General features: G+C 35.5%; 1 protein-coding gene across 3 annotated transcripts in view; it reads left to right on the top strand.

The window, feature by feature from the left end:
* Window positions 1-15,562, top strand: part of gdap2 (ganglioside induced differentiation associated protein 2) — a 47,804-nt gene that overhangs the window by 2,589 nt on the left and 29,653 nt on the right. For 2 of the 3 annotated variants that reach the window (XR_015498811.1, NM_001004563.1), the window contains exons 2-9: window positions 304-534; window positions 1,937-2,076; window positions 2,231-2,384; window positions 5,028-5,116; window positions 5,228-5,304; window positions 5,585-5,744; window positions 13,587-13,737; window positions 15,172-15,248. Coding sequence is in view for 1 of the 3 variants with exons in the window: in NM_001004563.1 (NP_001004563.1) it covers window positions 326-534; window positions 1,937-2,076; window positions 2,231-2,384; window positions 5,028-5,116; window positions 5,228-5,304; window positions 5,585-5,744; window positions 13,587-13,737; window positions 15,172-15,248 (1,057 nt within the window). In the remaining 2 variants the exon portion in view is untranslated. Of the gene's footprint in view, window positions 1-303; window positions 535-1,936; window positions 2,077-2,230; window positions 2,385-5,027; window positions 5,117-5,227; window positions 5,305-5,584; window positions 5,745-13,586; window positions 13,783-14,012; window positions 15,249-15,562 lie in introns of all 3 variants that reach the window. The other variant, XR_015498812.1, reaches the window with a different exon arrangement.

Raw genomic sequence — 15,562 nt, 5'->3', positions numbered from 1 at the left:
AATCAGTCCAGGGCACTCGAAAAATGTGGGGAAATTATTTATAATTAATTAAACATCACAAAATCAACTCTTAATTAAATTCAAGTGTAAAATCAATATTTACATTACGTTGTTAATAATTATACGCATTAATTGTGTGCTTGAGATTTACAGAAGTCTGTTATCGTAGTCTTCCACGTATATGTTTCAGTTGAATCAGGCATTTGTGTGTGTACGATTAAATTAATGCGCTAGCATGCCTCAGGTCATTCTACAGTCTCTTTGTAAGTAAAGAAAATGCTTCTCTGTGTCTTTTCACTTCAGAATCAGACAGCAAATTTGCACAATGGATCCCTTGGGAGCCCGTTCCCAGTTTGTGGAGGTTCTGAACCTGCCCACATGGGACCAGCCTCAGGGAGTCCAGGACGAGCTGGATGGAGAAAACCACTATGAGGAGGAGGAGGAGGAAGAAGAGGACAACTTGACCAATCAGCTCAACTCTGTTAACTCACCGTTTACCTTCAGACAGGACATTAACAACAAGATTGTACTATTGTAAGTGACATGCTAAACATTTTTGTTTTAAAAGAACTGACTTCTTTATTTCGCTGTCTCTGTTTATCAGTTAAATATTTCTTTAATAAAAATGTATATTAATAAATCAAATCACAATGTGCATGTAGGGAAAAAGTAAAGTTCAATGATTGCATAATTTGGGCCAAAACAGTTATTTCTTTTTTCACTCTTCAGTCTGCACTGTGCTCATTGCATCAGTTATTTGCACAAGATTTTCAAGTCTTTTAGTCATTTCCTCGTGCCCACAAATCCCCCTTATGGCTCAGTCACATGTCTAAAAGGTCCTTCAAGCTGTGCTTTGCTTTCTGTGCAATGTAGCTTTGTTAGGGTAGGATAAAAGTTTTCCCCCCTCTCTCAATTCATAGTTTCTGCTTTTTTCTTTTTCTTTTTTTTAAACGAAAGAGGAAATGCATTGCATGAAACTTCTCTATGATGTTCAGTTCATAATACTTGTCCTTCTGGAAAATCAGGCACAAATGGAATTCAGCAGCGCATGTAGACTTTTCATTTTCAGGATTTTTCATATCATGTTATTCTTCTGATTTCCATTATCACTGTTTTTGTTTTTATTGTTGTGATAATTATCTTTTGAAAACAAATCTGTTTTGATTTGTTATGATGGTGCAATTATATTAGGTTAGCATTAACACAACATTTGATCTATTTTTATTTTCATTTGAGTCGTAGTAATTTAACAAATTAAATTGAGTTTTCAGTGAAGTAGTTCTACAGTGTAAAAAAATATCTGTTAATAAATGATTGTTTTGCGTTTGTGAATTGCATGGGATGTTGATCTCTGCTCGACTTTTGATTTTGAAAATTCAACTCTACGGTTTAACAAAGTGACTTTTTATTTACATTTTAGTAGTTTGAAATGATATAATGTATAAGGAAATATATAGATAAATAATAGAATAACAGAAAATGTACTGGCAGTTTATTAAAAGGTTTTTGTACGGTAATATACAACACCAACCCTGAAAATGGATCACTTTAAATCATAAATAATTATTAAATGTAACTTTTTTTTTTACTTTTTCAGGTTAAAGTTGTTGGAAGAAAGATCAAAGTCCCATAATGCAATTCAAAAGAATAAATAAACAGGAGGATAAAAGAAAACTTGAATAACAAAGCACAAAACTGCTTTTATGAGTAGTTTTTCTTTTTTTTTCTTTTTTTTTACCTTGTAGTTTTCAGCTTGATTTCTAAATCAAGTTTATTTTTATTAATATTTACTTGTTTCCCTTTTTTAATGACTTAAAATGTTTTTTTAGTTTTTGTGGTCTCTACAGTTGTTCTCACAGTTTTTACATAACAAACATGATGTTCTGAAGATTCTGATATGTGATCTGCTGGCCTATATCTTTCCCTTATATTGCAGTAATGGAGACGTGGCACTTTTAAACTGCACAGCAATCGTCAACACAAGCAATGAGACACTAACAGACAAGAACCCCATATCAGACAGTATCCACAGACACGCTGGACCTGAATTAAGAGATGAACTACTTAAGCTGAAAGGTAGGGGGCGCTAACTGGATATCAAATAGACATCTGTCGAGAAATGATCTGTTGATGAGCAATGAACAGTTGATATTTCTAATAGATGTTATCTCATCATTTTGTTTGTTTATTTCTGATGATATAGGGTGTGCACATCTTTTTTTTTCTCCAGGATGTCGGACTGGTGAGGCAAAAATGACAGAGGGATTCGACTTGGCTGCACGATTTATAATTCACACCGTTGGACCCAAATATAAAGCCAAGTACCGGACAGCTGCAGAAAGTTCTCTATACAGCTGTTACAGAAACGTCTTGCAGCTTGCCAAGTAAGCAGGATCATTGCAAGAACATTTGGTAGTGAAATGGCCAATGTGTTTTAAAACAGCCTGGATATTCTCACATGGGTTGCACTTGGTAAATAGGCTTAGTTCTGCTCACACAGCAAAAAAAGGCTTTTATTACTTATATTTTTGTCTTGTTTATAGTCCAAATATCTATTATTTTGCTTACCCTATGGACCCTTTTCACAAGCCTGTTATGAAGCATACAACGGTCATCATAATCTTTAATCCTTAAAAGTGTTTAATATTTAGATTTTTTTTAAACGTATGAACATTTATATGCATTTATGAATGTATTATATCATCTTTGCATCAAATTACAAAAATGAATTAACGCGTATGTGAGCTGATTTAATGCAGCGCCTATGGGGCTGAGAGAAATTTGACGTTGAGTTTTCTTTCATTATTTCAGCAAATAGGGATGTAAAAAAAATATTGGTTGTACTCTCCAATTCACTCAAGTTTACCCAACTATGGCGACTTCCGCAACTGAGAATCCCGGAAATGTGAAAAGGGCCCATTGTCAGATTATTTAGCTTGTTTTAGGGAAAAAAACATTTTGGCACATCATTTCCTAAAACAAGAAAATATTTTTTGCTCGTTTTAAAATGCTCATTGCTTTAAGAATTTAGAGATATTTTGACTAGAAACAGGATGAAAAATAAAGGTAAGATGTGCATTTAAAAAAAATGTTTGAATAGTTATTTTACATTATCCTGGTTGGTATGGCATTCCCCATGTCATCAAGGAGTTTAGGACAAAAAAAACATTCATGTTCAATGTCTCTCGATTATTAATGATGATGTCTGATGACGTGAAGCATTAACCTTGTGCACTGTCAAAATAATGTCTTGAAAACAAATTGTCACCTTGGAATTGTAAGGTTCTGTCTGCATTCTGAATGCTTTAAAGTTTTTACATTCTATAGCAAACATTATGTGTGTAACATTTGCTTTTTATATAAAATGTCTTGAAATGCAAAAAAAAAAAAAAACTTTAAATAGAAAAACATCCCATAATGTAAATAAGTTGTCAATTAATAAGAATATGTCAGTAACTTAATTTTGACAAAAATGTCAGTTAAAACCTTAAAATTCTAAGTTGACAAAATGTTGTCACTTTAACTTATTTTAATCTGGTTTCAACTAAATTTACAAGGTTCTATAAAGTTTAACTTATTAGTAGGCCCACACGGAATCTGCGCGCACAGAATTCCGCAGATTTTAAGCCATCATTAATTCTGTTTATTTACTTGAGTAAATGTGTGTAAATGTGTATTTATTCAGTTTTTTTATTTATTAAAGTAATATTATTGTCTAATATGAAAATGTTAATCAGATTTATGTATAATGCAGTTTGTACAGTCATATTTTCTGTATTTTAGTAGAGATATTATATGAGAGACTTGCTTTGTTTACCAAATAAAGTGAATCTAATTGGATTTGCATTTTAAACATTACATAAAAGTTATAAAGGTATTACTTTTTATTTCATATATTAAGTATATGAATAAATAAATATATTTATTTCTTTTTATTTTATTTCATATATATTAAGGTTTTAGTTATTATACTTCCAAAATCATTCAGCAGAAATCCGCAGACTTTTACCAAAATTCTCAGCAGAAACAGCAAAAAACGTCCACAGATTCTGTCTGGTGCTACTTATTAGTCAGTTTCATTGAGTTAGTTGAGATGACTAGAATAGTTAATTTGATTGGTAGCACTTTACAGTAGGGGTATATTAGCTAAAGTTTGTTAATGTATTTACTATTTAATGCATTAAATACAGAATTTGTTCATCTTTTTTAACGTTAGTTCCTCATTAGTTCTTGTTAACACACAGTGTAATAACTAAAGTTAGCAAGCTTAAATTTGGATTTTAATAATGCATTAATAAGTTGAACCATGATTAATAAATGCTGTACTGTTAGTATTATTAGTTCATTCATTCATTTTCTTTTCGGCTTAGCCCCTTTATTAATCTGGGGTCGCCACAGCGGAATGAAACGCCAACTTATCCAGCATATGTTTTACGCAGTGGATGCCCTTCCAGCCGCAGCCCAACACTGGGAAACACTCATACACTTCCCCATTCACACACATACACCACGGCCAGTTTAGGTTATTTAATTCACCTGTAGCGCATTTCTTTGACCTTTTGAAAACCGACACGCACATGGGGAGAACATGCAAACTCCACACAGAAATGCCAACTGATCCAGCCGGTGCTCGAACCAGTGACTTTCTCGCTTTGAGGAGATCGTGCTACCCACTGCGCCGCCCTGTCACCCTATTATTAGTTCATGTTAGTAAATAATAAACCAATTAAACCTAATCGCAAAGCATTTTCAATTGATTGAACTAAAAAGTAGTTGTAAAAAGTAGTGGCAAGTATGTTTTGCAGTATGCTTGTGGCATGACACGAAAATATATAAGATTCCCAGTCTGAATGTGTTAGCTTTTGTGATTGTAAAGATGAATGTTGTTCATCTAATATTTGGGAATGGCACCGTGTGTCAATAGGAGTGCTCATGTTTATGTAAACTACATTTCTGCCGTGAGGAACCCGCTTAATGACTGACTGTCAGAAAGTTAAATCATGTATGACTGACATTTCTGCCTGCAGGGAGCATGCCATGGTTTCTGTGGGCTTCTGTGTGATCAGCACAGTCAAAAGAGCGTATCCTGTCGAGGACGCCACTCATATAGCATTAAGTAATTTCATTTTCTTTCTTGTTTTTTAACATGCGACATGTGAGTTGAGCCCTCTGTGATGAAATTCAGAGGAATCTCATCAGAATGTGCTTTCCCCATGTTTGTTTTTAGGAACTGTTCGCAGATTTCTGGAGAACCATGGCGAGAACATTGAGACGTTGGTGTTTGCTGTTTCGGATGTTGAGGAGGTGCGCAGCATTTCGTTTTCACTGTTATGCAACAGAATCCATCCTTGAAATCTCTAAACCTGCCTCTCATTTTCTTATGAAATTCTTGCTTATTCAGAGGCCAGATTTGTTGTGATTGTGGGTGAAACCGTGAGCTCCGCCATTATACAGTTTCATGTGTTTCTGTTTAACAGTTGCATAACACAACATTCATAAATAGATAGAGATATAAAATATTTGTGTCAAATGTTTGATATGTGTGATCGATTGACCTTGAGTTTGTTTGTAATTGTTCTTCCAGCCAGTGTACAGGAAGTTATTGCCTTTGTATTACCCACGCTCAAAACAAGAGGAGAGAATCAGTCTGCCTCTCCTCCCTGCCGACATTGGCAATTCTGAGGGAGAGCCGGTGGTCCCGGAGAGACAGATCCGCATTGCTGAAAAGCCAGTCAATCTAGAGGGTGAGCTCAGATTTAACATATTTATAAGTCTTTCAGATAGCACTTATCTTTCTCATCGAGGTTGCTGTTAATTTATGAAAAATACAGTGCAATAGAATTGGTGTAAAAAACTATTACACAAGTTTAAATGAACTGTTTTACTATTTTAAAATGCAGTGCATTCCTGTATTGGCAAAGCTGAGTCTTTGGCATCATTCCTTCAGTCTTTGGTGTCACATGTTTTTTTTTTAAGAATTCTAATATGCTGATTTGCCACTTAAGAGACTTTATTTTTAAATCAATATTTACTTGTCCATTTATGCATTTGGCAGACGATGTTATACAAGGCGACTTGCATTAAATACCACTTTGATCTAATATGTGAGCTACAGAAAAAAGAAAATGTTTATATGAATGTTGATATAATTTAGAAAATTGCAATATATATCTCTTTGTTTACAGTTAAAGTCAGAATTATTAAATCCCCTGAATTATTAGCCCCCCTGTTTATTTGTTTCCCGAATTTCTGTTTAACAGGGAGAAGATTTTTTAAATGCATTTCTCAACAAAATAGTTTTTGTCATGATGACAATAAATAATATTTGACTAGATATGTTTCAAGACACTTCTATACAGCTTAAAGTGACATTTAAAGGCTTAACTAGATTAATTAGGTTAACTAGGCATGTTAGGGTAATTAGCTAAGTTATTGTATAATGATGGTTTGTTCTGTAGACTATCAAAAAATATATATATTTTGATCTTAAAGTTGTTTTTAAAAAATTTAAAACTTATTTTACTCTAGCCGAAATAAAACAAATAAGAGAAGAAAGAAGAAAAAATATCAGACATACTGTGAAAATTTTCTTGCTTTGTTAAACATAATTTGGGAAATATTTAAAAAAAGAAAAAACAATTCAAAGGGGGTTTAATAATTCTGATATATAAAAATTCTGTATATATAAAAATGTAATATGAGATGGACAGAAACTGAGTAATGTTAGTGTAATATTAGTAAAATATTAGTGTCTGATGCAGCAAGTCCAGAGACAGTTGTGTACAGCATGATTTTATATAAAATTCACTTTAATGTGTGTATGCCTAAAAAGTGGGCATTAACCAATTTTATTTCCCAATTGAAATAAGTAGCGACTTGGACCCGGAAACAGTATTTCATAATCACGACAAGTGTATTTGATATTTTTGTGAACTTTTTAGGTTTCTTTAATGGAACATTTAATTTATTTGAAATAGGAATACTGTATTTTTATAAAAGAATAGTTTATTTTTTATCATTCCATTTTTGCCCTTGATGAATATATTTTTATCCTCACCTCAAAAGTAAATCTATTGTATATTTTTCAGATGAATGCAAATGACCATGTACTTCTAACTAAATAAGGTCCTGAGACCCAAGTTATTATAAATATTACAAGACTGGTCTGCACTCATTAATTTTTATTTAAGTTACAGCAGGACGTTAGAAAAGGACACATTTTTCTGCCTATGTCTGAAAGGAAAATGAATGAGTTTTGGCCAGTATTGTTTATTTTTTTACAAGACATCTAAATTAATTTGATAAATCTGATGCCATTTCAAAATCCTAACACCAATGTCAAATGAAAACAACAAATAGCACTACTAAATAACTAATACACTTTAATACTACAATATAATCATGATAATAGCCTTTTATTTTTTATGCTGAAACCACAGATGGCAAGATGAACCAGTAATATACAGAATATTGATGCCCTTGATGCTGAGAGAATGTACTGTACACCATTTTTGAAAGCTAGAAAAAATGTGTGATGTCAATAAATTAAAAATGGTAGTGTTGGCTTGGAACTGGGAACGCTAGATGAATAGCTATTGTGGACCGCTTTCATTCTTAAACGCCATTTTAAAACAAACGCATCAGGGTAAATGGGGCTCAATGTGCTCAAATCGCTTGGAAATGGAAAGAACACCCATGTTTCTGAACAATTCTTTTTCTTCTATTGGGTTTAATTGTGTTTGGCAACACAACTTGGTAGGTGCGTCTCTGAACACCGCTAAAAAGAGAAGAAGCTATCTCATGCACATTAATGAAGTTGCATCTCATTCACAATAGAGGGCGCTGATTGGTTTGAACCAACTTGAATTTCTCATGAATTAATGCACAGACATGCTGAAAACTCAAAGACATCATTGTGTACTACTGGCCAATCACTACACTGGAATTTACGCAATTACTTAATCTTTGTGATGTTGCTATGGTGTCTTATCAACATAAGGATGCGAGTAAATGTTTGGCCGCATTCATCTGGAACAAATTTATTTCTCAGAAACATTCTGTAGTGTAATGTTACCTGCCACTGGTTTGGTAAGGCCATATAATAATAATAATTATCATTATTATTTACATAATAAATACATTATACGTTTGAGAGTCCTCATAAACCACCAAAACCAACATATATGTGTGTGTAGGCACCGATCTTTACATGCTTATATGAGAGTGAGTGTCCATTTGGCTTGCTTGCTTGCCGTAGCACTCCGAGCACATGTGTATATTTATTTGTTAGTGGGAGATTAAACTTGTATATTTGTTGGCTTGCCTTTATGTCAAGCCTAGATCTCGTGGACTGCGCGCCAGCTGTGTTAAGGTGATCAAGTCTCAGTAGAGCTGTTGATCCAAGTTAAACAAGCCACATAAGTCAGGTCCCATGTAAATAAACACTGCACTTTCCTGCCTTTCTTTCAATGCTTTAATCCAGGTCATGGAAAGGGAGCCCAAGGTCTTTTACCAACTGATCTATTAAATCAGCTATTTCCAACCTAAGTTAAGGTCACTCAGTATTGAGCTTTATTAGTTTTGCTTCTGGATGTTTGCTTGAGCGATTGAGAGTGACAACAAGCTACTGCATAATCGGAACTAATGTGATCGCTTAACTAAATTAGCTTCTCCATATTTACTGAAGTGGCACAACACAAATGTTAAGCGTTCATTTTCTTTATCATTTGTGTTGTTAAAGAGAATAGATGAAAAACTGATAACAAATGGACATCGGTTTCAAATTTCATTTTCATTTTATTAGGTACACCTTACTAGTACTGGGTTTGACCACATTTTGCCTTCAGAACTGCCTTAATCCTTCATAGCATATATTCTGCAATGTACTGGAAATATTCCTCAGAGATTTTGGTCCATATTGACATGATAGCAACACGCAGTTGCTGCAGATTTGTCGGCTGCACATCCATGATGCAAATCTCCCGTTCCACCACATCGCAAAGGTGCTATATTGGATTGAGATCTGGTGACTGTGGAGACTCATTGTCATGTTCAAGAAACCAGTCTGACATGATTCGCGCTTTATGTCATGGTGCATTATCCTGCTGGAAGTAGCCATCAGTGTACACTGTGGTCATAAAGGGATGGACATGGTCAGCAACAATACCAAGGTAGGCTGTGTCGTTGATACAATGCTCAATTGGTACTAATGGGTCCAAAGTGTGCCAAGAAAACATCCCCCACACCATTACACCACCAGCAGCCAGAATCATTGATACAAGGCGAGTTGGATTCATGCTTTCATGTTGTTGATGCTAAATTCTGACCCTACCATTCGAATGTGACAGCAGTAATCGAGACTCCTCAGACCAGGCAACGTCTTTCCAATCTTCTATTGTCCAATTTTGTTGAGCCTGTGCCAATTGTAGCCTCATTTTCCTGTTCTTAGCTGACAGGAGTGGCACCCGGTGTGGTCTTCTGCTCCTGTAGCCCATCTGCTTCAAGGTTGGACGTGTTGTGTGTTCAGAGATGCTCTTCTATATACCTCGGTTGTAATGAGTGATTATTTGAGTTTCTGTCGCCTTCCTATCAGCTGGAACCAGTCTGGCTCCTCTGAGCTCTGGCATAAACAAGGCGTTTGGACCCACAGAACTGCAGCTCACTTTCTCTTTTTCTCTTTTTCAGACCATTCTCTGTAAAATCTAGGGATAGTTGTGTGTGAAAATCTCAGTAGATCAGCAGTTTCTAAAATACTGAGACCAGCCTGTCTGGCTCCATCAACCATGTCACGTTCAAAGTCACTATTCTTCCACATTCTGATGTGCGGTTTTAACTGCAGCAGTTCCTCTTGACCATCTCTACATGCCTAAATGCATTGAGTTGCTGCCATGTGATTGACTGATTATAAATTTACGTTAACAAGCAGTTGTACACACACACACACACACACACACACACACACACACACACTATAATATGTTTTACTCCACAGAACTCCAGATTTTTTTTGCACAGGCCTATCTAAAGGGTTAATGCTGCCAACGGATAATCAACAGTACAAATTACACATTTGACCTCTTTCCAACAGGTAAAACCACCAACAATCAAGAATGCATAATCATGTACTGTCATGGATTTGCAGTGTCATTTGCATGTCATTATAATGGGAGTCTATAGGGCAAAAACAGCCACGAACATAATGAAAGGGTAGTAAATTTGAACCAAACACAAGGGTTAATTCCAACATTACTGGTTGAGCCAGGCCTGCGGTTTCAGGCTGGTTAGGTTTCTTTAACAAATAGAACAGTATATTCATAGCGTTTGCATTTAATATATGTAATCTGATTGGCAGTCAAAACTATGTACAATGACTGATGAATGTCAAATAAGTATTGAATGAAAAATTACACTACTTAAATGGTGTTTTAGACTTGTGACCTGTATATATTTCCTACGTGATCCTATGTGAATCTAATTTCTCTCCCATCAAACATTTTTGGTAACTATAATACTGAGGTCTACAACTAGTAAAACGCATTATAATCAATCATTATTCTGTCTTATTGTATGTTGTGTAATGTCGATACAAACTCAGACAATTAACTGATACCTTGTTCTCGTACTGCATTTTAAGTGGCCATTCTGACATCGACTTGCAGGATAAAATGGCTATAACATGTTTGTCATGTGCATCATAAGTCTCCACTCTTGTGACATAAGCAACAAAGGCTGCATTTGGTGTACATCAAATGAAATAAAAGGACAATGAATTTCAGGTCATGGTCACAATATAAATTTTCAGTTGGATCAGAGCTCTCACCTAAAGTGTAAGCTCTTTACTTCAAGTATTAATAATGTAGTCCTGCAGGGTTCGGTGTTGAGTCCTCTCTGAAGTAGACAATGTGCAGGTCTAAAAGTTTAGTATTCTACTTCTCTTTTTTATGATTTATTGAATTGTTCCTCGTTCCATCTTTGGTTTAGCTAGATTCATAATCCAGGTTTTTATGAGGATCAGCAGTGTTTGTTCTTATGTAGTCTTTCTGAAAGACATTAAAGGGCACTCTTTCAATGTTTGTAAACCGGCTGTGCTGCACCCGGTCACTGATCTGACTGATCTTTTCGAACTCTTGTCTTCGTACATGGCCTTTCATCATGTGATGCAGGTCTGCTTGTTATTCTTAAAGTAATATTAAAGACAGCAGGTGACTAGGCTTCACTAATACAGCCAGCTCTTGTGGATTAGTCTATAATGTAGTGGTTTCAAAGCATGCCTCAAACCACACACTTGCCTAATCTATTTTCTCCTGATTCACCCTTCAGGCTTTTTTCTTCAGTTCCTCTTATTTCTTTCTGCCTGTATATTTTGTGTTATTCATTCTTATTTCTCTTAAATCTTATATGTTCTGTTGTGTATTTTACATATGAAAATTAGGGATTTAAACGGTACTGTTTTGATACTTTTCAGTTTATTGTTTTTTTTCTATGCCATTTACATTATACTTAAAAAAAAATCTGGCCAAATTAAGGTATTTTCATTTCAGTTCATCTTTTTGTATACCGCTTTTACAATGTAGATTAAAAAGCAGCTCACCATTGAAATTCTAGTAAATTGATACTGTTAGTGAAGTTTTCAGAGTTGAAGTTCAGTTTAGTTCATTTCAGTGTGTTTTAATTTTCACTGTTGAAAGTCTAAACACTGAAGAGCAAATGCATCGATGCTCTTAAACCAAGCAAGCCAGTGCTGAGGAACAAACTTCACCAATTGTCGAAAGTTAAGGAAATAACCTTGAAAGAAACCAGCCTCAGTTGGGCTAGACCATTTGTCCTCTGGCCAAACTTCTTGTGAAGAGCTGCAGTCTGAGCACTGTTGGCTGGAGAATGCTGGATGTCTATCATTGAGAAGCTACAGGTGTGAGAAGGTCACCGTCGGGTGTTCAGGCTTGCCCATGAGATCAATTCGGAGACTCAATTGTCACTGGAGTCTTTCAGGAATCAGTCTTATGCTCTCCACTTCTCCATGACCGCCACAGCATCTGCTCAGGATACGGCCTGGTCCAGGATTATGGATGCCTCTAGAAGTCCTCTATGGTTGGCATCATCTCTTCACAGATCTTTGAGCAATGGTGCTACACAACCTCTAGAGGCCTCAAAATGAGTATCCCCAGGTAGAGAACAAAGAAAATAAATATTAAATATCAATGCAAAAATTAAGTTTTACACATAAAAAATAGCAGTTATATGAAAATTTTTTTAATAAAATATCTGGTGCATTACGACAAGAGAACTGTGTCTTACAGGTGGTTGTCAAGGCCACTCACCTGCAAGGAGCACACTCATGCATGATACTGTTATACGATGCATTGTATGTATTAATTTAGGAGCCATAAATGAGAAGGCTCGACCTCCCTTAGTAGACTTTGCTATTCTGAGTACTAACTGAAGCCCTGTGTGTTGAGATCTTAAAGAACGGATTGGATTGTTGCGCGTCATAAGGTTGGTTAGATAAACAGAAGCTAGATTATTTAAAGCTTTATAGGTAAGGAGCGATATTTTAGAATCAATATTGAACATAACAAGCAGCCAGTATAAGGAAGATAAAATTGGAGTGATATGATCATATTTTCTAGACCTGGTAACTATGGCAGCTGCATTTTACACTAAATGAAGTTTATTAAGTTTATTTACATTGTACCTTTTATTGTTCTGTCATTCATTTTCTATTCTATAAATATATTTGGATTTAATTCTTTTCATTCTTTACAAGTTGTGATTATTACATAAACAGCCTTTCATAAAATTGAATGTCATGATGTGATAAATTCCAATTCTCAAAATCCAAACAGCTAAAAGCCTTATTAGACAGAGCAACCATTGATAATGTCCATTCATAAAAGGCCTATCATAAAATGACCATATGTTATGTTGCATTGCAAAAAACAAAATCTTATTCTTTGCTTCAACATGCTGTAATGTTTTTTGGACTGATATCTTTCAGGATGCATCTGCATTTAATTGAATCTCGATGTCTCAGCCTAGGTTTGCTAGCAGCTGACTGTTTGGCTGTCATCCTCCTATTTACCTGTTAGTGTTTCTTTCATTTCAGGCTACATTTTTTACAGACTGACCTGTGACCATGTAGTTGAGCTGAGAAAATGAGAAAAGTTGTGTTTGCTGTTAAGACTGGACTTTCTTTTCATGTCTGTTTGGATATGGCGAAGGTTGGCCCGTAATCGAGATCTGGCATATGCATGTAAACAAGATTAACAGATGAGGATTATTTGTGCGCTTTGCCTGGCCGTACATCACACACACCACTGGCGTTCCCAGCTCTGGTTGAGGGTGGGAGGTCACGTCTGGTGGAGTGGACCACATTTGTACCATATTGTAGCGCTCGTTGAACCTGGTAATGTTCATTCCAAATGTGTGAGAGTATATCTTGACGTTCATCATGGCCAAAGAATTTGTGCTTCAGTGAACTTTTATGACATGTTGGATTTGTTTTTCTTGTAATATCCAGAACTCTTAATGTAGTGCACTAATGCATGCTAATAAGCATGTAATATTAATCTTGTGCCAATTTTCTGCAGATGACCCGGAGGATGATTCACTAGACTCGGATCTGGGACTGGTCGGAAGTCATGCCTTTGCTCGTATGGAAGGAGATGTGGATAAGCAACGGAAACTCATCCTTCAGGGGCAGATGTCTGAAGTAGCCCAGCAGAAACAACACCAAAGAAAGTAAGATGCTTAGTTCCCAGCAAGCATTTCTTTAAAAGAAGTCTAGTAGACATCTTATCATAGACGTCTAGGCTAAAACAAAGCCAAATTCGGGCTGTCAGTAAAGATCTAATAGGCATAGACTTAGAATAGCCCATAATTAAACTTGAATTAAACAAACAATGAATGAATACATACTTGAAATCTGTCTAATCTGTGTTTTTAATGACTAGTCTAGTTTTGGGCTGTTCTATTAGACATCTATTAAATGTTCTCTGATTTTAGCCTGGTTTTAGCCAAGACGTCTATGTTTAGACGTCTGTTAGACGTCTGTTAAATGTGTATTTTGCCTGTAGGGTTATATCATTATACTGTTGCCTTTTACACCTACAACATTTTTTAAACGAAACCACCTGCAAATATTTACTTTGGTAGGTTCTTCCAGAGTATTGTAGTTGTTGACTCTGCTGTGCAGTCATTGTAAATTGATATCTTTCTTTCTACGTTTTGGTGTAATGTGTCAAATGTTGAAATGAAGCACCTCTTTTTTGCACTTATATCAGATTTGTGTTCATTTGAAAAGAAGAATTGTGTATATTACTTTTAAATTAAAATAAGAAATGTGAACATTACAATTGAAGATAAGGCGGAATTTCGTTTTTACCCTACTACATTATCTAAAAAAAAATATGCATTACTATACTGTAATGTAATGTAAATAATTATTTAATGAGTTTACTCCTATGATAGAATATTGGTCATAATTCCTAAGAAACCTACAGAGCCTTCATCCCATCATATTTTGGATTTACTTGGAATCATAGAGTTATTATAAATAATTCATCAGTTGCACATCATTACTTTTTATTATAAATTCATGCGCCCTTAGAAGCTTTAACCAAAACATTTTCCTTCAACTCTCAATGACATCTCTTCTCTGATGGCGTTCATGGGTGAAAAGATGAGACAATCTGTCACTCATGATGAGGTCTGCCAATAGCAAACCACAACCATTCAACCATACAATCAATTACTGTTAGACAAATCCAAGGTCTGGCCTACATATTTTCTAGCTTAAGAAGCAGATTCACTCCGATATATGACACAAATTGGAAGAGGAGACTATCACAACTGTTTTTTAATAAGTAACAGCAGTTTTACTTTACTACCACCCATTTTGAAACTTTGGTTATCATAACAAATATTTAAGACACTGGAAACTTAGCAGCATCCTAACAGCTGTCAGCCATATTTAGCCGTATATTTGCTAAGAAAATTTTTATGTTATGATTTCATTCATACTCAAAATTATTGATTACAGACATGTTTATACTGTAGAACTGCGTACTTCAAGTGTGCATGTTTGTTTGTATCTTTTCCCAGAAATCCACTTCATATCAGATTATTTACATTGTCATAAATTGGTTAGATGTGGTTTCTTTTTTGTTTTTACAGCTATAACCGCTGGCTTTGCAAAGCTCGTGCAGAGGACCTCTCAGACATAGCAGCGTTGAAGGCATTATATCAGACCGGTCAGTCTCAGTCTCTGTCTCAGTCTCTGTCTCAGTCTCTGTCTCAGTCTCTGTCTCAGTCTCTGTCTCAGTCTCTGTCTCAGTCTCTGTCTCAGTCTCTGTCTCAGTCTCTGTCTCAGTCTCTGTCTCAGTCTCTGTCTCAGTCTCTGTCTCAGTCTCTGTCTCAGTCTCTGTCTCAGTCTCAGTCTCTGTCTCAGTCTCTGTCTCAGTCTCTGTCTCAGTCTCTGTCTCTGTCTCTCTCTGTCTCTCTCTGTCTCTCTCTGTCTCTCTCTGTCTCTGTCTCTCTCTGTCTCTCTCTCTGTCTGTCTGTCTGT

This window comes from Danio rerio, chromosome 9 (genome assembly GCF_052040795.2).
Source record: "Danio rerio strain M-AB ecotype USA chromosome 9, GRCz13ab, whole genome shotgun sequence".
In the NCBI taxonomy this organism is placed as follows: domain Eukaryota; kingdom Metazoa; phylum Chordata; class Actinopteri; order Cypriniformes; family Danionidae; genus Danio; species Danio rerio.
The sequence above is the reverse complement of the archived record's forward strand: the minus strand, read 5'-3'. Positions and strand labels throughout refer to the sequence as shown.